This window comes from Juglans microcarpa x Juglans regia, chromosome 5D (genome assembly GCF_004785595.1).
Source record: "Juglans microcarpa x Juglans regia isolate MS1-56 chromosome 5D, Jm3101_v1.0, whole genome shotgun sequence".
NCBI classification, from domain to species: domain Eukaryota; kingdom Viridiplantae; phylum Streptophyta; class Magnoliopsida; order Fagales; family Juglandaceae; genus Juglans; species Juglans microcarpa x Juglans regia.
Window position 1 is genome coordinate 5811946 of NC_054602.1, and position 27671 is coordinate 5839616.

The 27671-nt window shown below is 36.4% G+C and overlaps 2 protein-coding genes across 2 annotated transcripts; one reads left to right on the forward strand and one right to left on the reverse strand.

Annotated features, from left to right (window-relative positions):
* The first annotated feature begins 10576 nt into the window (after window positions 1-10576).
* LOC121266392 (dnaJ homolog subfamily B member 13-like) lies at window positions 10577-13672 on the forward strand. The gene is made up of 3 exons (XM_041170207.1): window positions 10577-11060; window positions 11460-11878; window positions 12987-13672. The coding sequence occupies exons 1-3, from the start codon at window positions 10896-10898 to the stop codon at window positions 13423-13425; spliced, it is 1023 nt and encodes a 340-aa protein (XP_041026141.1). The 5' UTR covers window positions 10577-10895; the 3' UTR covers window positions 13426-13672.
* On the reverse strand, window positions 13639-27468 carry LOC121266391 (homeobox-DDT domain protein RLT1-like). Its single transcript, XM_041170206.1, is given in 19 exon segments — window positions 13639-14850; window positions 15140-15403; window positions 16407-16511; window positions 16752-17384; window positions 18638-19198; window positions 19311-20006; window positions 20207-20416; window positions 21133-21288; window positions 21388-21540; window positions 21631-21717; window positions 22132-22232; window positions 22871-22933; window positions 22936-23092; window positions 23217-23381; window positions 23491-23580; window positions 23668-24075; window positions 24701-24780; window positions 26169-26618; window positions 26790-27468. Coding segments are annotated over 19 exon segments (5292 nt in total). The 5' UTR covers window positions 26950-27468; the 3' UTR covers window positions 13639-14097.
* Between the last annotated feature and the right edge of the window lie 203 nt (window positions 27469-27671).

The following is a 27671-nucleotide window of genomic DNA, read 5'->3' on the forward strand; positions in this document are numbered from 1 at the left end:
TATTGTAAAAATAAATATGTAAAATAAAAAAAGTGAGTTTTGATGATATATTTTAAAGGATAGTATCAAGAAATCATTGGAAATGCTCTTAAAGGATAGGATACATTAATTTGCTGTGTGGAGTACAACAATTTATGCAGATCAATAGAAAGCACACACGATCGAACATATAATATACATGCATGATCTACCGATTATCGACCGAGCTGGATCCCACTCGCCCGACTTACTGTCGACCATCGTTATGGTCACAATCTCTTGTTCTTAACATTATTTTCTCGGGAAAACAAGTGTACATGATTTAGCAGCTAGCTCTAATTAAGATAATCCGGGAAAAATTAGCTAGCTAGAGACTTAAGTGAAAATTGGTTTGATTTGGGTCACTCATTGGGATCCCGGATCACCCAATTAGCTAGGGTTCATGCGATCATTTTTTTTTAAAAAAAAAAAATTATTTATATTTGTTATATATATTATTAATATTAATTTAGATAGTACATCATGTAATTTAAAATTGGAAAAATGAATTTAACCAGCTAATTTGAAAACCAACAACGCGTGGATAGTGGAGTGGGTGGGACATGCATATAATGGTATTATTACGCACAGCATGTGCCCCTCTTAGCTAGCTTTGCCTGAGGACACACCTAATCTTTACGAACGATGGTCCCCTGGGCCCCCACCTCTCAGAAAACGCATGAATTCTTCCATGGGACCCAGACAACATGCCTACCCAATTTCTTGACGCGTGCGGCAAGTGCAGAGTTGATAAAGTTTAATTTAATAGTTATTATAACGGATTCTACGTATTAATATACGTATTTATTCAATATAATTGATTAAAAATTATATTTTATTAAAAATAATATTAATTTAAATTTAAAATATAAAAATAATAATATTAATATACAGATTGATATGTAAATTTATTTGTACATGACAAAACTCTAAATAAAAATAATGCTGCTTGGACAATGATTACAAAACAATCATATTCTTTATTTTAAATTTAGATATCTCAAATTAAATATGTAGATAATAGCGTAACTCGGTAAGTCAATCATTTAAAGGAATAATTAATTTAATCAAAAAATGAATAGACTATCTAAAATAAAATATAATGCTTTTACGTACATTAAAAAGAGTTGTTGAGGACTGATAAACTCCTCCTAGCTAGGCGGGAAGGGAATTGTAGCTAAAATGTCAATTAATCTTTAATTTAAGATTCACGACGTCACTCCATCCATTGGCGCAAGATCGATTTGGTAAAATGGTATTCAAATATCCAATTCATGATCTCAATCTAGCTAGCTAGCACAAGAAATAAGCAAAGTCAGTCAAAAGCCAAGGCTTTCTCAAGAATGACTTTAAAGCTGCCAGTGCCCATTTTACAGCTGATCAAAGCAGTGCAGCATGAATGAAGTTGCTAATTAAGCAGGATATGGGAAAGACATGACTAATTACTCATTTAACAGTACCAAACATGATATACGTCTTTTTGTATGTCTGTAATTAATTAATTGATACAACCCATGACTTTCCCATGCACATGTGCTATTTAAGGTCTAATATTAAATGAATAACTACTGTTTGCTAGATCTTAAGCATCATTAATGCATGCAGCAACCATCATGTATACAGCATACATGCATTAGGATAATTGCAGGTGTGTACGTACATAGAAAATGTAGCCAGCCAGGCTTCTTAATAATCTCATCATGATCTGGTACGTTGGATGGGTAATTGGTTTTGTCACCAATTTTAGGTTATAATTTGGATGAGGTAGCTAGCTGTCATCCAACTAGCTACTGGCCGGGGAGTCATCTAATTTGTAATATAGTTTTATATTGATCAACAAATTAATTAACTTTTCACTCATGTCTAGTTTGTCATGGTATTTGAATTAATATAATTTAAATAATTAAATAAATTGATCGGTGAACTTAAAAGAAGAAGAAGTTATTATTATATATAAGAAGAAAAAAATAGTAAGAAATGAGATGGAATTCCAAAAAGCTCGACTGGAATCCCCCACATACACCCATATATTTTTCTTCATGATTACATGAGAGCCTGACTAGTGCTCATGAACCATTTAAAGGCTAAGGTGTTGTAAAAAGAAGAATCTTCCATGCCTCGAGTCGTGCATGCATGTCCCCACTGTCCTCCCACCTAAAACTTACCTACAAATTAATTGCAAACTGATCAAGGAAAATAGCTAGGTACGTACATGAAACTCGATTAATATCCCAAGTCCTCCTAATTAATCCTAAATAAGCATATATATATATGCCTATTATTTGACTACTGATTCAAGGCATGCATGCAGCGCCGGCCATGAAAATTCAAGACCTCGTATATATACAAGAGGTCTTGAATTTTAAAATAATTATAAAATCTTATGACCGATCATGTATATATTTCGATCATTTGGAAGTACTAATTAATACATAAGCTCTGTGCAGTTCATTAGTTATATATAAATATATATATATATATATATATATATATATATATATTAAAAAAAAAAGGGCATGTGAGAAATGCTTTATTGTCAACGTTTTTGATTTACCAATCAACCTAAAACTTTCTTGCTTTTTCTTTATCTTTTTTTTTTTTTTTTTTTTCAAGTCTTTATTCCTTGCATTGGTTCAAGACAGACTTTCGCGTGATTAGCGGAAGGGGAATTTTCAACCTTTCATAGCTGGTTTTGGGCAATTAGTTGTTGTGTCCTAAAACCAAAGGGAAAGGAAAAGAAGATGATAAAGAAGACAAAGTTGTTTCATATACAGCATCCAAAGTCTTTGCTGGTTAACTCCATGTTTGCCGCGGGGAAGATGTGTAAATCTACGTACGTACCATGCCGGTCTTCTTATTTTCTTTGATTGCCCTCAGTTCCTTTTCAAATTGTCGCGTATTCGTGAACTTGGGGTCCTCTACGTCTAGGGATCGACCAATCAAGCAGCTTTTTCCTTTTGATTTTAATTTTATTTTGTTCATTTAAAACTTTAGGAAAATCATGAAGTGGAAGAAGAATTATTAATAACATCTTCTTCTTTTTTATTTTTTATTTTTATCTTTGTTGAATATATATGGGAAAAAATAGACGAGTACTATTATCTCATTACTAGAATGGCAACCGACGTGTACAAACATAATGACATTACTAGACAAAATTGTATTCAGGGGCCTTAGATCTTTCCACTAGAGCCAGCTCTCCCTCATTCTCGCAGACACTATCAGTATCAGATTCGGATTCAACAGGAGAGCTGGTATACAAAATTAGGAGGATTTATTACACAATGGAAATTCGAAGCAATCCCTATGTTCCCGTTATTGCATATAATTGATGATATTTAAAAAAAAAAAAAAAACAAATTATACTCATCATATATCCTTACACCACACACCACATATCATTTTTTATCCTTTTATTTTTTATTTTTTTCTTTAGCAAGTATGTAGTTTAAGGATGATGAGTATAAAAAATCAATTAGTTTAGCAGGAATAAAACAAAAGAAATAAAAAAAATAAAAACAAGTGTGGTGTGTGAGATGATGAATAGTAAAACTTTTTTATTTTTTTTTTTAATTTATGGGCAAATTGTTAATAGAGTAATGTTAGATACAAATCTCAAATAGATGAGTTCTGCATAGACCATTTGTAAAAAAATGAGTCTCACTATAAAATAATTTTTTTTTTATATTTTTTAATTTGGGGTCTATTTTTTAAAACATGCAAAAAACTTATCTATTTTGAATTTATAGAGATATACCACCAAGGTGGTAGCCCAATTGGTATGAACGGGTATTCCATGGCTCAAGGTCAATAGTTCGAGTCAAGACATAAGTTAAAATTACTTGTAGTAGTAAAGTTTGACCTTTGGACAATGTGGATGGGCTTTTGACCAGCTGGATATTTTGAGGGTGTTGTGGTGACGAGTTTCACCCTTAAGACAGTAGCTATGACTCAAACCAAATATTCAACAGCGGAGAGTAGCTCATATGATCGAGGCAAAGAGGATTGTTACACTGGTTGCCCCTTCCTCCCCTTTTGTTGAGAATTTAAAGAGATATTTTTCTCATTAATAAGATTTACATTTACAAGTACAGATGTTACAATGTTGCTTCAAGGTTTTTAGGAATCTGTGTCAGAAAAAGGATTCCAAAGCAGAAGATCACATCAAAAGATTTGGAACCAAAGTAGGAGTAGACGGGTGAACAACACTTCCAATGCGTTTCCTTGTGGGCCTTTTCTTGACGTACTCTCCCCTAGGGCTTGTACAAGAAATCGAGAAATCGATCTAGACCGATTCAAACTGGCCGTCGAAGCTCAGAACCGGTGGAGAACCGGTCGGCGTGCGGCAAAAAATAGTGTAAACCGATATTGGCCAGTTCGGTGTCGGTTCGAACCTGGTTCAAACGCTGAACCGGCCGATTACAGAAATGTTATTTTTTTTATATATTATATACTCAAAACGACGCCGTTCCACTTAAACTCGTCGTTTTAAGTCTGTAGTTGTGTTTTTAACACAACTCGTTTTATTCATAACGTATTAAAAAAAAATTAAGTAGAACGACGTCGTTTTGAAATTAGGTCGTCTTCTTCCTCGGGCGTCTTATTCCCAGTGACGCGATCTCATATCTCATCCCCTCTCTCTCTCCTCTGCGACACTCTCTCTCTCTCTACTCTCTCAGACGAAACTCGTCGATGAATCGACTGTGAACCGCCAAAGAACTGCTGGTGTCGAGACAGCCGGTGTTTCTTCTCCCCATCGATCGGTTTCAGCCGGTTTCCTCCCCCAAAAATGAAGTATCGGTCGGCGTCGGTTTTACCCCAAAACCGCGCCGAGGTCAGTTTTCACCCCTACTCTCCCCTTTGTCGTTCCTCCCACTGAGTTTCATGCGCTCCCTCTGCAAAATTGCAAGAATCAAGGGTTGGGGCTGTTGGAATGGGCACTTGGACCTCCACAAGGTCTGAGGGAACCCAAATCTGGAGAGCCTATTAAGGAAAAGAGAGGAAGCCCAAATCAAAGGTGGAGAGTGCAGAGAATAGGAGGATAGTCCCTGTTGAAGTAGCAAGGGATTTGGATGGAGATAAAGAACTGGGAGTAGAGAGAAAGTGTGGCGTGAGGCTTGTTAGGATGTGGGTCGAGGCTTGAAGTCTTTGCTCACATGTGTTGGTGTCTTCTTCCATTGATATTGATGATTTTACTGTTTTTCATTTCATAAGTATGGTACTTTTCTATTAATTCAACAAATGTTCTGGTAGAAAATGTAACAGAGCATTCCGTTAAGCAGGCTAAAACCATGTCATGTCTTAATCACTGCCCTTAAAAACAGTAACAAGTTAAATTCATATGAGGAAACCCAATGTTTCTGCCATTTTTTCACATACAGTATTCATGCTATTCATTTACCTGAAACAGGGTTACCTTCTAGGTTATGGTTACTATTGAGAATAAAATACTCCGAATAAGATGAGTTGAAGAAAAAAACTCAAAATAAGATGAAGAGAATAAGTTTAACAATAAACAAACAATCAGGCCTTGCTGGTTGTGGAGGTGTCCTGAGAGATGATGGTGGAGGTTTTGTTTTCGGTTTTTCTCTTCAATTAATGGCATTGAAGCAAGCTTAGCAATGTTTGCTATATTGTTTAGAGCTTAGGTTTAATGATGTTATATTTGAATTTGACTCTGCAGAGTTTGTACATGGGTTCAATCAAGTCTCCTCTCCACTTTGGAAGTTTTTGGAGATTTGGGATGGATATAATTACTTTTGGTCAATCTTTACCTTTCTCATTGCAGCACATATATAGGGAAGGTAACTCAGTTGCGGATCAGCTAGCAAAAGCTAGTGATAAAGGTTTGTTTGAAACTTTTTTCTTGTCTTCTTTTTTGCCTAGATTAGCATGGGACAAATTAAAATTGGATTTAATTGATTTGCCAAAGTTTAGACATAGATTGTAGTTGTTACTATTTTTTTCATGTGCTTTACTTTTTGATGGTGGTTAATTCAGTTTACATTTTAGTGTCTTGTATTATAGCTGTTAATATAGTTTTCTCATGCGACTGTTTGGTACATTGGATATTGTAGATTACATTTTAATGCTGAATAGATAGATAATATAGTTTTAGTTTGTATAGGACTTGGTTTGGGATTTTTGTAACCCCCAAGTTCTTTCTTTGTACATGGTATTCCTCTGCCGAAAGTGAGAGCTATTAATAAAATTGGAGATACCGTCCCTCTTCCTAAAAAATAAAAAATAAACAAACAAACCAGCGCTCACTCTATGATGCAGTAATTCCAAACTTGAGGCATGCCTAATACATCCATCAGTCATGGAGTCATGGTGTACAATCCAGGAGAAGAAGATCAAACAGCACAGTAAAGGGTTAACCATATATGATATATTTAAAGTGTTTGACTACCCATTTTGAAAGTTAGATCTGAAATACTAGTGGAAAATGTCCATTACGAGTTCTCACCATGAACTCATGGTGTGAAAACCCATGGCATGAGAGAAAATACAGGACAAACTTTGCAATCTTATGACCTCGGTATCACAGAGCTGTTCCACCTAGCATTGATTTAGATGAGAGTATGACTGTATGAGACCTAATTCCTATTAATGCTAAAGTCAAATGGTTTGTACCTTCAGGGTATAGAAAATAATTTTTTCTCGATCCTTCGCATCAAGGACAATAAAATTTTAGTATATTGAGATGGAAAAGCAAGCATTGAAATAGCATGAATATAAAAGCACATGTATGGGAAAACATTACGACATTTCCTTTTGCGGACTCAAGGTAGGCATTTCGCCAAATAAATAAGTATCCAGCATTCCAAACGCCTTTTGATAATGATAACCAAGATGTGCACGGTTGTTAATGAACTAAGAGACTCATAAAAATTTAATTCAGACCAAGATGTGCAAAGATACATGCAAATACCTCAGGTCATTGAGAATGTTTGATGCTGTTGCTGCTAATATTATACGAGTACGCATTTGAAGTTTCAATTCCATCTCAAGCAATTTCAAAACGTGAATCCATCAATAAAGAGCGAAGTTTGAACACAAAAAGGTTTGGGAAGCAGACAAAACATCTCCATATAAATTTGGCTTTCTCAAAAACTCAAATTTATCATATAACTAACGTCACTTTTGGTGGAATATACCTTGTAATTTGAAGAGCCTGCACAAGCTGCTGAATTCAAATCCATGCTCTGTAACAAAGTCAGTCATCTAATGCAAAGCATAGAAGCAGATGAAATTACGAGACAAAAACACTCAGAAAAAACAAGAAAAGGAGATCCAACAAATCTTCGCAGACAGCGTATGCTTTGCTTCTTCAAGGGGACAATCAAAGCTAGTTAATATGTATGATACTTGTTTGGGGCACTGCATCTAAGGACTTGATATTTCAGCAGGGCCATTGATAAAAATAATACCATATGCAGGTTTTGATATCCTTGTCACTGATGCTGCATTGAGTTAGTTGGTTCTTTAAAAGATTTCACTACTTTTGTTTTTGCTTGAATCTGTCTTCGTTCTAGCACACAGCAAATCAATGCAATACAATCAATCAATAAGGAAATTCTCAATCTTTCAATCTTCATGCAGAATCACCGATTGCAAACGCATGGCACACACTCAGCTCATGATAAAAATGACAGACAGCCAAAATGACACGATCGCAAGTTGCCTCTTATTTCTAATTTGTACGATATTTCTTTTGCTGCATAGTCCTGAAGCCTGTTAATGTAGTAGAAACTCTTTTAACAAAGGCTAGTAAGAAACAACATTAACAATTCGTTAGTTGCTTCAAGGAGCTCCATGTCTTCAAGACATTCTCTTTTATTACCAATAAAGCAGGCTACCTTATTCAGACGATTTACAAGAATCAGTCATATCTACTAAGGGTCTCCAATAAAGACAAATAATCCATCTTCCAGAAACGCTACTGGTGTTGTATCATTTTCAAGTAAACACAGTTCTTCATTACATACCAAAACGAGAGTATACATGGAAGAAAAGCATCAGCATAGCCATTCAAAGAAGAATCCGTTGGTGTCTATAACTCACTCACTTACGCAAACAAGAGAATTAAACAAATGGAACAAGTTGGAGTACGTACTGACATTTTCAGCTTGTACTGAGGTTATATTTCCAGACCCTCCTCAGCATCATATGCATTTGACTTATCAAAGTTGTTCTAATTTCTTGACACAGCCCAAAGAACGCCGAACCTGATTGAGCACCCCCATATGAACGTCTCGAACCAATTGGATTCTTACATAAGCGCCCAACTGACTCTGCTGCAGAGAACGAATCCTTTATTTTTATTATTATTATTATTATCGAAGAATCGATTCTATTTTATTCGATTTCAATTGCCATAATTTTTATTTTTGGAAAAAAAAAAATGAGAAGATGAATACAAGGGTGTGAAACAAATTAATACAATGTAAGCATAAAAAATAAAATTAAAAATGACTTCTTTTAGGATGATACAATGAAGTTATATTGATACCTAATCGAGAGCTGTTGGGCTTGAGTTGGAAAAATTCGCACATTAAGTGGTGGCCGTGTGAAGCTGAGCATTTGGTATCGACCGGAAACCAGAGACAGAAATGGAAGTAGATGACCCGCCATTTTTCTTTTTTCTTTTTTTTCTTCTCGCTTTTCTAAGCTTTGAGAAGTGAGAACTGAGGAAACATCTCTCTCTCTCTCTCTCTCTACTCGCGGAAAATGCCGTTATTGCCTTAATGGACACTCGACGGCGTCGTATTGATGACGCGATACAGAGCACTCGTTCTGCATAAATTCCGACGGGGCGACGACTAGGGCTTAGGCGTTGGTCTTTTCATTTCCTTCTTCTTTTAATATATAGTTTCCAAATCTATAAAATATGTGCTAATCAGTATAATTACCATGTGGAATTTGAAAATAAAAAAAAAAACTATTTAAAAATATTTTTGCAATAAAAAATAATTTTAGAAAAATAAGTATGTCACCACCTCATAATTACCACGTGTCAAACTTCTCACTGTCACGTTTTTTCTTTTTACTTATGGTGGTGACAAAATTGTTAATGGAGAGACTCGCACATATTACATCAAGTAAATGGAATCATTTCAAAAAAATATGCAAAAATAAAATATCAAGTAAATCAAAACATCTGAGATTTCAGTGTTTGAATGTTGAAGTGAGTTAAATTGAGTTGAGTTGAGATGATAAAATATTATTAGAATATTATTTTTTAATATTATTATTATTTTAAAATTTGAAAAAATTAAATTGTTTATTATATTTTGTATTAAAATTTGAAAAAGTTGTAATGATGAGTTGAAATGAGTTAAGAGGAGTTTAGTAACCAAACGTACCCTGAAACAAAACTTCATATAATTTATTAATTATATAAATTAATATAGTTTAATATAATACCTTATATTTAATTTATAATAAAAATAATTTTATAATAACGTGTTACATTAAATTATATTAATTTATAGAAACATTTTGGCAGTGTTTTAAATTTCGTACCGTACCGGTCGGTATGGTAGAAATTTTTCGTTTCGGCCGTCCGGCCGGTACATGTACTATATCTGTTCTGTACCGGCCAAAATATCGGTCTCAATTTCGGCCTGTACCGGCTTATATTTCGACCGATACTGATCGATATTTCTGCCTGTATTTTTTTTTAAACTACAAGTTTATTTTTTAATTTCCAATTTAGACTAAACTATTTATAATTTATATATATGTATTTATATATAATTTATTTATATATAGATTATTATTTTGAAATATAATTTTTATATATATTTTTATATATAATTTATTTATAGATCGATTATCCTGAAACGTTATTTCGAAACAATATTAATATCAAAATATTTTATTTCAATATTTTGACCGGTAAGATATTTGAAACGTTGCATTTCTGGAGGGAAAAATCTGATTGCAAGCAAGTTTGTGTACCAATTCGTGCACCAATATTGATATATAATACATATGTTTAACGAAACGATATGAATTAAAGATAAAAATAATTTTTATGATATAGGAGATTTTTTTCTTCTCCTAAAAAAATTTTTTTATTTTTTTTAAATAAAAAAAATTATTGATATGCGATATGGTGTACGAACTCGTTTATATCTAGTAAAACCCTTTCCGGAGTGATGGTGAGAATTTGTTGGCGGTGGTGACGTTTTTGGTTGGTGGAAATGTACGAATAATTGCGTTAGTTGAACATTGCAGTGGAGCAACCAACATTGATTGATGAGGCGGCATTCATTGATTTGACCAAGTCATCCTGATCTGTGTGGTTGGTAAAATAAAAACAATATTAAAAACTAATATTATAATAATATTTTATTTAATTTTTAATTTTTAATTTTTATCTTATCTCATTTAATTTTATATTTTCTTCATCTTTACAAAAATACTTAAAAGAGGCCTTTAACGTTCTGCCTCATCATGAAAACGTCATGTAGTTTACTCAAAGCGGCAGGTCGTTTGAGCACGATCCATGCCATAGTTACCGTAACCGGCTTTTCGTATCATTCAAACTACGTTCGTAGTTTGACAGCGGAGAAGGTGTCCCACTTAGCTTTGCTTTGCCATTCGCATCTGGATAGTTCTACACCCTTCGCGTAATCACATGCTCCTTCCATACAAATCTTTCTATCTCTCTCTCTCTGCCTCTCTCTTCTCCTTCAAATTCGACATCACCCTTGGGTTTGAGCCGACAACAACGAAGACAACATTAACACTAACAGACCCATTGCCAAAGATCGAGTTTTTTTTTTCTTTTTCTTTTTTTTTCTATTTTATAGACTATCGAGTTAACTCAAAGTTCCAATTTTTAGCTGAATAGGAAGAACAAGGATATGGGTGTGGATTACTACAAGGTATTGCAGGTAGACAAGAGCGCCAAGGATGATGATTTGAAGAAAGCTTACAGGAAGCTTGCCATGAAATGGCACCCTGATAAGAACCCAAACAATAAGAAAGAAGCAGAGTCCAAATTCAAACAGATCTCTGAGGCGTATGAGGTATTATGCTTATCTTGTTATTCGCTTTCTCCTGCATTTACTCCCTCTCAGCATGTATTCTCTTTCATGCTCTGATAGAATGTTACTCATGATCAAATCATCATTGTCTTCAATTAATATATCACCGTTTGTCCCGAATCCTAAGCTGATGGGCAGTGGAAAATTAATCGTATAGACTTTATCTAACGCTCTTTCTACATATGTAAACCCTCGATACCTAGCATGGATGAACTTTTTTTCTTTGCTATTTTTTTGGTGTACCTGAAATCCAAATCACACTTTATGATCTATGTGTATTCTACATGTTATAAAGGCTTTACAAGATTACCAAGTCTTTATTCCACCCTTTTTTGTAAAACACCGATTTTTAATCACTCCTTATGTTTTGGTTTAAGGTAGGTTCTAAGTGATCCCCAAAAGAGAGCAATCTATGATCAGTATGGCGAAGAAGGGCTTAAAGGTCAAGTGCCTCCACCTGATGCTGGGGGACCTGCTGGCGCTTCCTTCTTCCAATCTGGGGATGGCCCAACGACATTCAGATTCAACCCCAGAAATGCGAATGACATTTTTGCCGAATTTTTTGGCTTTTCAAGCCCTTTCGGAGGTATGGGAGGCAGTGGCATGAGGAGTAGTTCAAGGTCCTTCGGCGGGATGTATGGGGATGACATCTTTAGCTCATTTGGGGAGAGCAGACCGATGAGTCAGGGTCCGCGAAAGGCTGCTCCTATTGAAAATACGCTGCTCTGTAGCCTCGAGGAGCTATATAAGGGGACTACCAAAAAGATGAAGATCTCAAGGGAAATTGCGGATGCCAGTGGGTGAGTATTTCTCACTTGGTTAATTTATTCAGTTGCATTCTATTTGTAGAGTTGCCGTATATAATTTTATGCCTATGTTTTTTTTTTTTTTTTTCCCTCTCTCTCTTTCGTTTATGAAATTCCCTTAGACTGCTTTCTAAGTTTATTAAGTTGTTTCTACTTTGTTGAAGTGTGCCTAGTTTAATTGTTGATAGTTGAAGATTAAAGGTGATTTGTTAAGTTTATTAAGTTGTTTCTACTTTGTTGAAGTTCCTAAGGTTGGGGGAGATGAACAAATAAGATGAGACGAGGGAGTTCCAAGTATAGGAATGGAGTCTCTGGAAAACATAAGTAACGCTTTTTCTAACACTCTGGTTCGAAGGAACGTGTTCTAATCCACAGCAGAAAATGAAATATCTTGTTATAGTTTGTGGGTGTGTTTCTCTTGTTGAAAAAAGTTCTTGGTCCTCACAGACAAATGTGAACTTGTGCACATATACATAAACACAAAAAACATGCATAGTTTGAGCGGATTGAATTGAATCAAGGTCTCTACCATTGACGGTGCTTATCTTGCTCTGAATTGACTGTATGGGATGAATTTGTCATTTGGTGGTGGCATGTCAGTTTTATGACTGCAGTTCGAATAGGACAGAGAATCAGGGATAGTGTCTATGGCGATGGTTGCAGTGGCGGTGGCATGGGGGTGGTTATTACTGCACTCCATCCCACTGTTGTTGCTGACACTCAATTGTTATTGCTGCTGGCTGCAATTTCTAGGGTAGTCAATGCCATCCCAACAAGCATTACTTATTGGAGATGTTCCTTTTGCTCATGATGAAGCTATAGGCCGTGATATGGCTTCCATTGGTTGCAGATAGGTTGTCCGAATTTATTCCATTTTCAGATGTTCCTGGACTGTTTAAATAATTATGTAATTTTTATAAAAAAAAAATGGTTATTTGATGAGCATTGGGAATATTTGTTCTCTCAATGCACCACCATCTCTGATGCATTTGTAGCAGGCATATGGCTATATACACTTTTATCTCATGCCTTGCCCTGTTTCTAGAAATGGAACCACCTTTTATCTAGTTTTGGTTAAGTAACTGTAAATCTTGTTTTACAGGAAGACCTTGCCTGTGGAGGAAATTCTAACCATCGAAATTAAGCCTGGGTGGAAGAAGGGAACAAAAATCACCTTCCCAGAGAAAGGGAACGAGCAGCCATATGTCATTCCTGCGGATCTTGTATTCATAGTTGATGAGAAACCGCACAGCACATTTACAAGGGATGGTAACGACCTGGTCATCACACTGAAGATTACGCTTGCAGAAGCTTTAACAGGTTACACAGTCCATCTCACAACACTTGATGGAAGGAGCTTGACCATTCCCATCAACAATGTAATTCATCCAAGCTATGAAGAGGTTGTGCCAAAAGAAGGTATGCCAATACCAAAAGATCCCTCAAGGAGAGGTAACCTAAGAATCAAGTTCAACATCAAATTCCCAACAAGGTTGACTGCTGAGCAGAAGTCTGGAATCAAGAAACTTTTGGCATCTTAAATGAGATGGTGAATTAAGACCCTTGAGTGCTGTGATTTGTATCTCCAGTTTATGTTGGGATGTTTTATACATTTGTTGCCCGATATAAAACTTCTAGCAAATTTAGACCGGCGAAGAAAAGAAAGCACCAAATAAAAATTTAGTTTTATCAGCTGCTGATCTATGCAGTGATTGTGGTAGCCAGCGTCATGGTTGTTAAAACACAATTGATGCTACAAGTAAACTTTAAGGGAACTGTTCATATTAATATGTTGGGTATCTAGTCGAATTTGATTCTATTCGAATACAGAACTATCAATACATTCTATGACATTTCAATATTCATAATAATCACGTAATCATATATTTATATATTTATAAACGAACATAGGCATAGAAAAAGCATTGTTGCCAATATGCTTACAATACAGAGCCTAATATTTCCACCAACGAATCATGTGACTCATCCATTCATGTGTTCTGAATTCCTCTTTCAAAGATCTCATTACTCTCCCCCACCTTTAAATGAGACGAAGTAATGAGTGGGAGGGGACGGTGCTGTTCTTTTTCCCCCTATCCACGAGTTCTGTCGCGAATGAAGCTGCACCATCAAAAATTTTATGCAGCCTGTATCCATTTGCTGCTAATGCGTTAGCAATCTTTGGTAACTTTTATCACTTGAAAATCACAACTTTAATCACTATAGTCCTCTGAAACCGCGGATTCTGTGCCTTCATCATTTCCAATCCCTTTCACCATTCCATCTGAACCCTCACTTACATCTACATCTGCCTCTGAATCTTCATCTCCTCCCTCTTCAACGCCATTATCGTCTTCAGAAACATCCACATCTTCATCACTCGCTTCCATTAGATCCCCTGTCCACCCATTCGAAGCACTAGCAAACCCTATCTCCCAATTTCCTTGATCATATTCCACTGCCTGGGCACTATCATCAGATTCCATTGCTTCTGCATTATTAATATTATCGCCACCCTCCATATGGAGCAAACTAATTCTTTCATCATCCCATTCCTCCCCCATGTTTCTTGGTGATTCACCAATGCTCTTGGGGCTACGTGTGTCAGCCCTATGGCTCAGTGACCTCTCATCCACAGCTCTCTTTTCTACTCTCCTCCTCCTAACTGTTCGGCGACCCCGTGCACTCCCTTGTCCATATGTTTTCTGTCCTTGCTGTCTTAGTCCGTGAATTAAATTCTCATTGCTCCTAACGTTTCGCCTGCTAACATCAGAGTTGGAAACACTAGCTTTTTTCTGCAACCGTCTACCACGTCCTTGGTCACGTGCCCCTCGCCCACGCTTGTAGCTGTTTCGGGTGTTTTTCAGCTTGGCACTGTTCTTTTCTGTCATGTCTTCAACATGGTTTAGTTCTGTTAGTTCAACCTCCTTCACATTATTGACTGGGCCATATCTTGAAGGAAGCTTCTGTGGATAAGAAAATAGGAGTTAGGTAATAATTTCTTTTACAAGATGGTGAAAGATTTTGACCCCAAATGACATCAATTTACACACATCTACAATTCCCACCCTGTGAAATGTCGGAAACAGTAGCCTGTAGATGTGTTGGCTAATCAATGGGTTATCACAAATGAGAGGCCAACAGAAACTCTATAAAGATGCAGGACACTGCGACACTATGCAAAAGGAAAATTTTCTCTTGTAGAACCACACCCTATAAAAACAAAAGGTAAAGAAAAGAAAGCATAGAACTCACTATGAATTCTCTTATCTCCTTGTCCTCACAAGGGTCAGGTTTGGCCTGCTTTGTGTATATAATCGATGCATCCAGCTCAAAAAGTCTCAGAGCCACAGCTGCAGTGGTTTGTGGTACCCATGGAAGTAGAGGAACTGATTTTGGATCAGCAAAATCATGCAAAGCACTTCCTGAGTGAGTACAGAACCCCAATAGCGCCTCTGTTGTTGCAAACTTCGATGAAAGAAAGTCTTGCTTCAGCACTCTCTCAAACAGCGTCAATATCTGCAACAAAGCTCTTCTAGTTGAGCAAATTATCTTTAACGAAAAACGAAAAAGACTGAACTATATACGTTAATCAATAAAAAGCAACAGAAGCAATATGAAGTTGTATCTAACATCACTTGTGATACGAGCAAAGTGAAGATATAATAGACCATTAAAATAAATAAATGACATCCAGGTAATGGTCCAAATGCGCACACAATTTACCTCCATATAGATGCATAAAAACAAAATATAAAGAATGTCTAGGAATAATTTCTCCATTAAAAAAGCAAAAATAATACATGATAATTCTCTAGCCTAGATGCAAAATCAAGCAATAATATGATTTTTTTTAAATCTATTTTGCTTTTCTCTAACACTGAATTTCAGAGTTATAATGGTTTTATGTTTTCATATAAATTTTCCAGCAATTGTACTTATCAAAAAACAAAATTGCTGTGTTTTCATATAAATTTTACAGCAATTTTACTTATTAAAAAAACATTTCAGCAATTCATGCCTGAACAAAATGGCCATTTCAAGCATGTGAGCTGCTTCCATGTCTTACCATGTGTATTTTTGCACTCATAATCCCATGAAACAGATATATCTTAATGCTTGCTTATGATGAGTATAGGGTGCTAGCATGCTTCCTTGTTAAGACAAAAGATTGGACCTGTGTCTTCACATCCATAATTATAGATCATGCACAAGACATCTCAACTTGCAAAAATAAACTTCAATAGTGAGCACATCAAGTTCAGTAGACAACTCAAATCCTTTTAAATGTGCTTCCACTAGCATAAACAAACAAAATGCATTACAATCAAATCAATGGAAATTACAATTTAAATCAACCAATGACTCCCTAGTCCCTGGTGGAAGAATTTCGCTAATGTCCTAACAAGTGACTCTAATCATCACCATTCTATGGTGCAAGTACAAGAGAAGTTGAATGCAAAGCAGATTTAGCAGATCAAGTTACATAAAATTCCATCAAAGGTATTAAGTAACACAAAACCTGTAAAAGTTCCTCAACGGTCGATGATGCATTCAATTTCACACCCCAAGTTTTTCGAAGGTCTTCCATCCAATATGATTGAAGAGCTTCTGGAGGGACAGACGCCTGTCAATGAAAAAAGATGTAAATACTTTCTACAGGTAGATAGATTTTTTTTTTTTATATAATTAAAAGAAAAAAATTACCTCTACAGGTAGATAGATATACAACATATACTATCAACTGGTCTAAGGACAATCCGCATAAATGACATAAGATGCCAGGAGTAATCAATATTTAACTACCATATTAGGAACTAATGGCTAAACAATTTCTACAAAAGTTTCAAGGTCATTGTCGTCTAACCTCAATGCAAGCTAACAGAGCCTTGAGCAATCTGGTTCCAAGGGGAAGAGAAGATTCTAATATATGGAAATCCCCAGTATCTAACTTCCTTTTCCCTTCACATTGAATTGCATGCTCCGAAACTCTAAAACCATTAGTACCGGTACCAAAATTTCGGTGGCAAGAAAGGCAGTGGAACTCTTCGGAGTAATAAGTATTAAGACAGAAATCACAAACGCCCAACAGCTGTACGCACCTCTTTTTTCCATACTTCATTGCGCATAAGGTTAATGAATTGAAGCACTCTTTCCACATCCACTTCTGAAAATCTTGATATCTATTCAGAGCAGCTCTCTTCTCAGCTTCATTTCTCCCAAGCTCAATCTTGAAAGAAGATGAGGTCTCCAATATATCCAAATTTATACCACAAACAGTACTGCTAGGACTGTCAAATGCAGCCGGGCAATCTGGACTATAATTCATTTCATCAGTTTCATTTTTCATACTGATTCCACTCTTGGCCACAACATTAGCACACTGCGTATTCCTTCTAAGATTTTCTTTGAAGGAGGTCTCAATCTTTTGCAGCATTAAGCGCAAATGGGATTCCCTTATCCCACGTGCATCCAATGACATCAAAATAGCATCAAAGGCCTACATAGAAAATGGATTATTGCAGTTAAGTGATGCAAAGTATTGTCACAACAATAACAAGTTTATCAAGATTATAATGCTAAAAGTTCTACTTTTCAAACATTATTCAATCCCCTAATTGTTTGGAGGGCTGCTCATAATAGCTCCCTTGTCCAGCTTTCTATAATTTTTTAATTCCCGTTCTTTTTCTTCCTCTCTCTAGAAGCGTTCTCTCCAGTATACTTTTGTAGTTGGGTTATACCCCTTTGCACTTTTAACACGATTGCTTACTAACAAAAAACTCAAAAATTATCTAAACAATAAGTCAATTTCTAACTCTCATTATTCACAAGCAAGAAAACAAAAACCCAAGACAATAGAAATTTAAGCAAAGAAGGCATGCCACCAATATGTTAAGATGCAAGGCACAAAGTCCCAGGAACCTTCCACAGTCTCATAAGCATATTGTCGACTGGCCAATCCTAGGCTATGTTCAGTTAATTAACTTTTAAAAGTTAAAAAAAAAAAAAAATCAACTTCAATCCAAAACATCTTTCAATCTCCGAAAAATATCTATTTCAACCTTTTGCCCAATCATTTACCTAGATTTTCAGTGAAATGTAAAAACACAAACCAAAACAAAGACAACCCTAAAAAGGATTATATTCAAATAACCTTTCAACTCTAGCTATCATACCCTTAAGTACCCACCTTGTGCCAAGAAGCAAAAACAAGCTTCTACTGTTTTGGATCCCCTTTATTTTTGAATGGCTGAAGGGCTCAATAATAATTATTTCGAATATACAAACACATGGACAAAAGTAATCATCAAGGATATTTACCCATATTCATCCAGCTCGAAGAAGAGAAAATTCTACCTAATCTAAAATATAAGACTGCCTATTTCATCAGTAAATATTTTATTTCATTTTATATATAAGTACATCAATAAAGGTAGAATTTTCCTACTATTATTGGCATCATGCATGACCTATTATAAAGGTAGAATTTTCCGCAAATAAAGATAGAATTTTACTACTTGTGACACAAAGGACTCCATTAGAGGGTGGGAAACAGCATCAGGATCACTCAAAATTCTAAAACAGCATAAATGTTATTGCCCCCACCCCCAAAAAAAAAAAAAAACCGGGCCCAGAAAACAAATCGACTCAGGAAAAAAAGAAAGAAAAAAAAAATGATTTGGCACATGATATAAAATTCATGTCATACAGGAGCAGTGAAAAAGATAATAATAACGTTAAGACTCTGTTTACCTCTTCAGAATCAATAAGCCTCCAGTTGCCATCATGCAATTCAACAAAGATCCTGCCAGAACCAGGATCACTGCTAGAAGCAGATGCAACAAACTGCCAGTATCGATTCCGTCTACGATCTTGCCCAAGAGGCAAGGACCTGTATACATACATCTCTTCAGCTCTGTGTGCGATATAAGATTTCAATTGTGAGCGTGACCTTTTTGAAGCATATCCAAGTTGCTGAATCAGGAAATTATCCGGACCCATGGAGAAATCTTGAACAACAGGGGTCCTTTCAGCAGGCAAACTGTTGAGGTGATCCTGAATGCTCTGCAAACCTAGTAGGTTTTGGTTTTCAGCTGTGCTGGGGGATGCCTCAATATTTTGCTCATCAACATTAGGCAATGGGCTTTGGTTGCCCCCAACTACAGAACTCATAGGTAGTGTTTCAACTTTGCTCCCCACAATAGGCGACGTAAAATCTGCTTTATTTATAATCTCTTCTTTCGAACGACTTTTATCTAGCTGTGCTTCTGCCCACATTTGTTTCTTAAGAGCATTTGCTGCTTCCATACGATCCTGTAAAACACTCAATGTCAAATTCAAGACCCGAGAGAGAGAGAGGAAAAGAGAACACATTTTCAGATTATAGAAATAGTTCTAGATTACAAAACTGGCAAGACATGTTTACCTCGAGTATACCACGAATAGAGTTCCCCTCATTTGCAACACCAATCAGGGTAACAAGGGCATTAAGGCGCTCCTCTACACTTAGATCAGAGTATTCCCCTTCTGTAAGTCCTTGAATCCATGAGTCGCCTGATTTACTTTCATCAATCTCCATGTTTTCTTGACCAAGATTATTGGCACTAATATATTCACCAGCAACATATTGTTCACTGGCAGTGCTTTGACAGTTTTCATCTTTGGATTCACTCAGGGGGATGGACAAAAAATCCTTCTCCAACTTATTTTGCAGATTCAGTGCAACGTTGTTGCATACGTTTTGGATTCCCAAGCAACTTTTTTCCTCGCTACTGGGAATGGAGGTTTTATTTTCAGTTGACAGAGTAGCAAAATCATCTACATCAGGATCCTCATCAACATCATCACATTCAGAATCTTCATCTCTTTCAACATCCTCAGCATCTTCTCTTTCAACATCTTCAGCATCTTCTTCAGCTAGAAACCCATTTTCAAATATCTGAATTTTCTTTCTCGCAGCTGAAAGAATTGCCTCAGCATCAGCAGGATCCTTTCTGAAAGCAGCACGCACACGATATGTTGAAGGAGCTATTCTTTCAAAAAGCTTAGCATCCCTTGTCAAAGCAACGGAAATCGAAGCCTCCGGTGTCTTGCTTGTTGTCAGGTCCCGAAGTCCAGATTTCTAGTGGCACACAAATATATTAGGAAGAGTCACAAATTGAACAAATAAATAAATAAATCCCTCTCTCCCTCCCCTCTCTCCACCATCCCTAAAACCATGAACCTGGGGTCTATCATTCATAAAAATTAAAATTAAAAAAAAAAAAAAACCCAACAAGGGCCAGTAACTGACAATTTTAGTTGATAACAATTTAAACTCACCTGAATCTTGTCTGCAAGTTCTAAAACTGTTAATCCCTCGCTTCCCTCGAGTGAAAGAACATGGAAGGCTGCAAATTTAACAGTTCCAGGAGTCAACCGATGCCTAGATCTTCGCGGAAGCAATAAACCTTTTTCTTGCATTATTGTAAATGCATTTTCAGCTGCTGAACCATTACGAAGAGTAGAAATTATGTCTTCACAGCCTTTACCCTGTGAATACATATAAATTGTGTCATTACATTTTTTTAAGTTTTATTGATAAAAAAATTAAAAAAAAAAAAAAAGGACAAACGCAGGTGTTACCAAGGCACACGTGAACATGCATCAGAGAAATTTAATTAGACAAAGGAAAGAGATAGAGAATATCCTGCTAAAACTAGAAAGACATAGGTGGGCTGCCATCCGGTGGTAAAGTGAAATTTATAAAGAAACTGTTGAAAAATTCCATGATCCTTCTATTATCTTCAAAACTAAGGTAAGTTCTTTCCCTCCACATGCACCACATCAAACAAATCAGAATCATTTTCCTCAAGATCTCACTATGAAGACTATCAAACTGCCCTTTTCAGCACGCTAACAGATCAACCACCTGTCTACATAGAAAAGCCCAAAAAGACTAATAGCAAGTTGCCATAATGAGCTAGCTACCTCACAGCGGAGTAAAAGAAAATCTACAGATTCCCCATTGTCCTTGCACACACAACATAATTGTATGACTATCACACATCTCTTCTTTAAAATTATGCCAGGCAGGATCTTTCCTTGCCTCGCATAATCTTTCCCAAAAATAATGAATGCCACAATGGACACGAGAAAATATGAGAACCTCATCGTTACATGTGTGCATGACCATCTGGGTGCCGAACTAGAAGTTTAAAAACCCAATGCACAAGGACATGATTGCCAAAAGAAAGAACAGTGAAAACCTCATCATTCTCATGTGAGTATGACCACATGATACTCCTTTTCCTCAATTGTGGCCCAAATCCAGCAGAAAGGGCTAATTGTCGAAATATTTCAGGCCATGTCAGTGTATTTAAGTGCTGCTGCCAGTTGAATATGTCAAAGCCCCATGCATATGCCTAATACAGAAACAACATCAAAAAGGTTCCACAAAAATCAGGGAAAAGTAGTATGGAAAACAAATAAACTAATTCAAGTATGCATAGAGCAGAGGTTACCCCTTCAACAATCTGTGGATGTCCACCTCCTGGATTAGCAGCACCATTTTGATTCATTCCTAATCCATTAGAAGGCATCCTCGCAACATCTTCAATATCTTTTATTATCAACTTAAGAAGAGCAACATGTATCTCACCCAACAACCTTGAATCCTGAGATCAAAATGGTATGAATACCGTGTCCAGGCAAAAGTGATTACATGTAGAAAATTTGAAAGCAAAAACCATATATGAATGACTCACATAGTCATGGAAAGCTTGAACGAACTCATCTAGAGTAAACGGCCATAGCTTAAGAACATCAGCAAAAGTAATAAAAAACCTCCAGACCTGAACACAACCAAGATAAACACATAAGATGGACTAATTCATCTGTAAGGGAAAATTCTCTCCTTTAACACAACAGATATATATGAGAGAGAGAGAGAGGGGTGCATTCATTGGTTATCTGCAGTAATATTAACATAGAAAAGACAAATTGTAATCACAAACTCGCCAATTCACAAACTGACATTCACTTAAACAATGTAATTATTCCGTTCTTTCTTAAAGCTACAAAGTTGCAATATTCAACGTAAACCAAGGGTATAATGCATAACCCTCAATTAGTCTATACTGTGAGCACAATATAAAGCATTAAAATACCTCTTGCACAGCAGTAAAAATGTATATTATGATATAATTCCTGTTGCACTAGAATCTTTCCTCATCTACGACGCAATGAAAATGACCATTAGGACATACCATCAAAAGGTTGCCAATATTCTCCTCCGAATTGATCCAGGGTTGAATCGCAAATGGCTTTTTCAACTTCACCGACTTAGGTGGGAAAGCACTCAGAGAATCTATAACACAGAAAGTGTCAGGGTCACTCAAAATTAGAGATTTCGGTTCAATGAAATTCAATTCCATTAATCATCAGCAGAACTAATCATACGATGTTGAAGTACATTCTCAAATTAGAGATTTCAGTTCAATGAAATTCAATTCCATTAATTTCTATATGGCCGTATTTGACACCTCCATCATAATCATCCTGGTTTATTTCTCTTATAGAATGCAGATCAAGTTTAAACCACTAGAAAAGGGGCACATTATCTAAAACCTTGTCAAAACTCCACAAAAAGACAGGAAGACATAGGCCTAAGCTTCATTTGCTATGGTCTAGGAAGATTAGACTGAGAACTAACTAATTGAAAGGCAAGATTCTGATGCTCTATTAATTATTGCCAGAACCCTACTCTGCTTATTTTACGAGACTGTGTTTTCAAATAACTTTATAGGAAAAAAATGATGTGCAATGGACTGTGACAAAGTTATATTTAAGGCAAGATTTCATAATCTGGGAACCAAAATAACATGAATAAGAAGAGCCAGTATTTATCCTTTTCCTCAGCATCCTAAAAGACCAGATGAAGGCTTAGAAAAAAGCAGTCATGTAAATGCATGAAGACTGAACCAAAAGTTCTCGATGGGATCCTACCTCTGAATAATTCAAGATTTTGCAAACTGTCATGATCAAGATGGATCATCGAGGATAAGCCTTGCTTGCAGCAGCTAATTCCATCAGTTCCAGCTGTTCATCCTCAATTAGCTCCATAGATTCTCTAGCTATTCTGCGTGCAGTAGCCTTCTCAATGGCAGCTTTGCGTCTCACCGCCTCTTTTTCCCTGCGGAGCTCTTCTTTTTGCCTCCTTTTCTCAGCCTTCAGGATAACAAGGGTAGGGGGAAAGGGAAATTTAGAAGGGAAAGATGAGGTGAAATTTGGTCATTTATCCCGAAAAGTAAAAAAGGGTTAGCTCCAAATAACTTGCATCACAGAAACTTACTCTTAAATACTCTTTCTGCACAAATTTTTCCCTTCGTTCGATTTCACGTCTTTGCTCACGCTTTGACCTCTCCTCCTCTCGCTGCTTTTCACGCAGCAGCCTCTCTTCTTCCTTTCTTCTTTCACGATCTTGTCTTTCCATTTCTTTCCTGATTCGTTCTTCACTCTGGCAAAACAGGTTCATAATATTAGCTAATAAAGAGGCAAGTACCTTCTGGGAAGGGTACAACAAGTTCACTTCAGAGAACACAGATTCATGAATGATAAGCTCAAACCTTTCGCCTCAGAATATCTTGTTTCTCAAGTTCTTTCCTTATTCGAATCTCATGGGCTTCAACTTCTCTTGCAACACTAGCTTCTTCACTCTACATGAGGCGAGAAAAAGTATAAAATAACCCTTAGCCCAAAAAAAAAAAAAAAAAACACCAGCTAAATTGATTAAGAGTGGATACCTTGCGTTTCCTCTCTTTCCGTATAATAGGATCATTATGAAAAAAATTTGCATCAGAGTGTACAAATGGATCATCTGGTCCAACAACCAGATGATCACTAAATTGAGCATTTGTTCTAACATTTGTAAGGGAGTCCCTTTCTGGGACACGATCATCATCCCTAGGAGGTGATGATAAGGCAAGCCCCTGCCTATCTTGCTGAGACAAAAGACGAACACGAGATCCGTGACCTTGGACACCATGAACTCTGGGCAATTGTTCATTTCCAAGCACCAATGATGAAGATCTGGCAGTTGGACCATCAACCATTGGTTCATGAAAATGAGATTGGGCAACTTGTCCAAATGCATCAGATCTAATACCAGACTGGTCTTGGAGAAATGGATATTCACGGAGCACCCTTGGAGCCTGGGATAAATTTCATTCAACTTCAAGATATTAATCCAGAAGATCGGGTAGTACAGAAATATATGCTTCCAGCAAAAACAATGTTCAGTTTTAAATGCAAACATCGGATGAAGACAAGCTACCAACAGTATAAATGATTCATATATGAATTCATTAATAGCAAGATTTCTATTTCATGAAGGGAAGAAGAAATCAAAATGAGGAAAAATATAGTAGCAACTACAGTTGGTCCAAAAGATCATGATGCTTTGCACATGGTCATAGCATTAGAAAACAGATGCAAGTGCCTTTTTTATTTCAAGAAGTCCTATTTTCTAATTAGTTTAAAATTCTGAAGCATAAAAGCTTGTAGCAAGCAGGACAAGAAACTAGACACCACAAGAATAGTTTCTTCCTTCAAAGAAATTCAAAATACTACAACTCGGAAATTTAGGATAAAATAAGGCATAATATTTAAGTGAAAATCAGAGCCAGTATAACACCTAATGAAGCATCAAGAATCTTAACTGCATCCAGATTTACAACAAAAAGGGACAAGATAAATCTCATCCATCAGTCTGTGAGCCAAAGTAACGAAGCATGATGCATTAAACAGATTATTTCATTGGAGAATTAAGAGACGAACTTTATATGGCTTGACATCACGTTGCTCATATAATTTTCCCTCATAAGACTGCCCTGACCGCTTCTGCTGCTCCGGAACTGCTGCTTCACATGCAATACCAAACGCTTAGCAGGAAAACAACTTACAAGCTGGAACATGCAATTAATATGCTGCAACCAATGATTTACCAAAAAGGCATACTGAAAGAGGACAATAAAATCCGTTCTATACACAGACTAGCAACAGCCAGATGAGATGATCTCCCCACATACATAGGCTGCAGCTACTAACTTCTTGTAGCATAAAAGATAGATCTTAACTCTAAGTCATTTTAGCAAATAGAAATTATCACATTAATTTTGAACATCAAAATCATTATTGACCTTCTATAATCAAAACACACCAAAAGGTTTTTTTTATCAGTAATAAGGATTTTATTGATAATGGGTGAAGCCAAGTACATGGGACATATACGACATAACACACCAAAAGTTATCTTTTGATTGGTAAACTACATAAGCATCCCATAGTGTCATTTAACTAGAAATATTTGGCAACAGAACAAAGAAAAATTCAAACTTCGTACGTCATTTACAACTTGAACCACCACCAAAACCATAAATTAAGTGCCATGAGATCATACAATTCAACTTATCAAGCATCAATCCAAATTAAATTGGAGTCGGCATCAAGAATAAACCACCAAAAAAAAAGTTACATACAACATTTCAAGAAAAAATCATGTTTAAGTAAATGAAATTACTCTGTACTAATCTACCAAAATTGATAACAAGCTAGTAGATTCAAATCAAATATTTTATAAGAAATTGAAAGAGAAAAGGTTATCCACAACAACAATTCAACTGTTTTTCTCTTCTTTATATTATAACTCATCGGGTAAGAACTTTAAAAAAACCCATGAGTCTTACACAATTGGACTTTAGAAATACAAACTTATTAAAAAAAGTCTTGACACAATTGACATGTATACGGAATCTCTAATGGCTCAGAATTACAAGCTGGCTAAAACTGCATGAAGCAAAGGCCATCCAAGTACCTATGCATGGTATAAAAGAACGTGGGACAACTGATGAGACAAGCAGCACTTGCATGCCACGAAAAAAAAGGCCAATTGGTGATATAGAAGGTGCTAAATATGATTATGCATCAATTCAACAACACTCAGCTCAGTGAACAAAATAATCTTTGCCGTTACCAAACCTCAGAGAAACCATTATAAAGGATAGATATGGTTAAAAATTCATACGCTGGGGGCACAGATTAACTTGACACCTTTGAACACCAAGTAATTTGCTTGATTAAAATTTTGAGATTTCACAAAATCAACAATGCCAATTTCATCAATGCAGATGCAATTATACCCATATAAATATCCAAGACATAGTATAAAGGAATTCTCTGAGTCAAGTGGTAAAAAACAATATGCCACAAGTGCGTCAAATGCAATGAAAAGACACATTAGCTATACCTATAGGTGCCCCAAAAGCATCTGGCGGCAAGGGATCAAATTCTATCCCAAGGATTGGCCCATCATCCCTCAAGGGCTCCCCCAACTGCGCCTCAACACAGGCAATGGCTTTAAGCTCCAATATCGACTGCCGCGACTCATAATACCTCCTCCCCACTGGCACATCATCCACCAGACTCCTTGTCATAGCATTCCGAAACTCCAAACGGCCAAACGGGCTTGACCCCGAGCCTGACCCGTAATCACTACCCGGTTCACCCCCTGCCCTCAACTCATCCACAGGAGACTCCGGCAAAGCCATTGCTGCCGCCGTTTTCCGCGGCCTCTTTGCTGGAACTTCCTTTTTGTCCTTCAACCTTCTATGACAAAACCACATCTGCAACTGCCGATCCGAAAGCCCCAATTTCTCCGACAGTTCCACCCTTGTTGCCTCCGACGGATACGTCTCCACTGAATCAAACCACCAAAAATAAAATTTAATAATCCAAAAAATAAATAAAATCAACATAAACTCAACAAAAAAAATAAAATCATCCAAGAAAAAACACAAACACAAAAATTTTGCTTTTGTTTAGAAAAAAAAAATAGAAATCGAAGGGGAAGGGGAAGACGAGCACGTACAGGAATAGGCTTTCTCGAGGGTTTCGAGCTGAAAGGGGGTCTTCATCTGGCGCTTGGGCTTGCTTAGCCCTTCGCTGGAATTACCGAATTTGCTGTTGCTATTGTCATCGTGGGCATCATTCTGGTTGTTGTGATTATCTCCTTCCGAAGCGGCATCCATTGAAGAAGAAGACGATCGAGAGATCGAACAGACGGCCCCTTGGAAACCCTAGAAAAAATCCCAAGATCCAGAAGAACAAGGGGCTCCAGAAAAACACGATTTGCTATCTTCAGTAAAAGTCAGAGAATGGAAAGGGCGAGAAGAATTATCATGGTCATCGACTAAAACGATAAAAACAAATGGCAAAAGGAATTGATACGAAAGAAGAAGAAGGAAGAAATAATAATAAAACAAACGAAAAATAGGAAAAGGCACAATAATCAGGAGCAAACAAACAACAGTAGTCCTTCTTGACGACTCCCCTAATTCCACCTTCCATAATTCTTATTCTTATTATTAATTCTTTCCCAAAAAAAAAAAAAAAAACAAACTCTTTTTTTCAGTCCTTCTTTTTAATGAATGGGGGTGTGTTTGTGTCAAACGAGGCTTTAATGTTCGCTTATTAACAATCATTATCAAAAGGAACGATTTTTATTTATTCAAGTTTTAACGACACGCCATTTTCTCTGGTGTTTTAAATTTTGTTTTGATGAACCATTTCTATTGGTTCTTTCTTTATCTTTTTGTTTATCTTTATTTTTATTTTCGGAGTCATAGGAAAATTTCGGTTTCGTGGTACGGGTTGCTTGGGATCTTCGGCGTTCGAGGATCGAGCTGGTGTTTGCGGTTTGTGTTTTTGTGGGACCCACCCGGTTTCAGTTTTCGGCTTTAGCCCCTACATT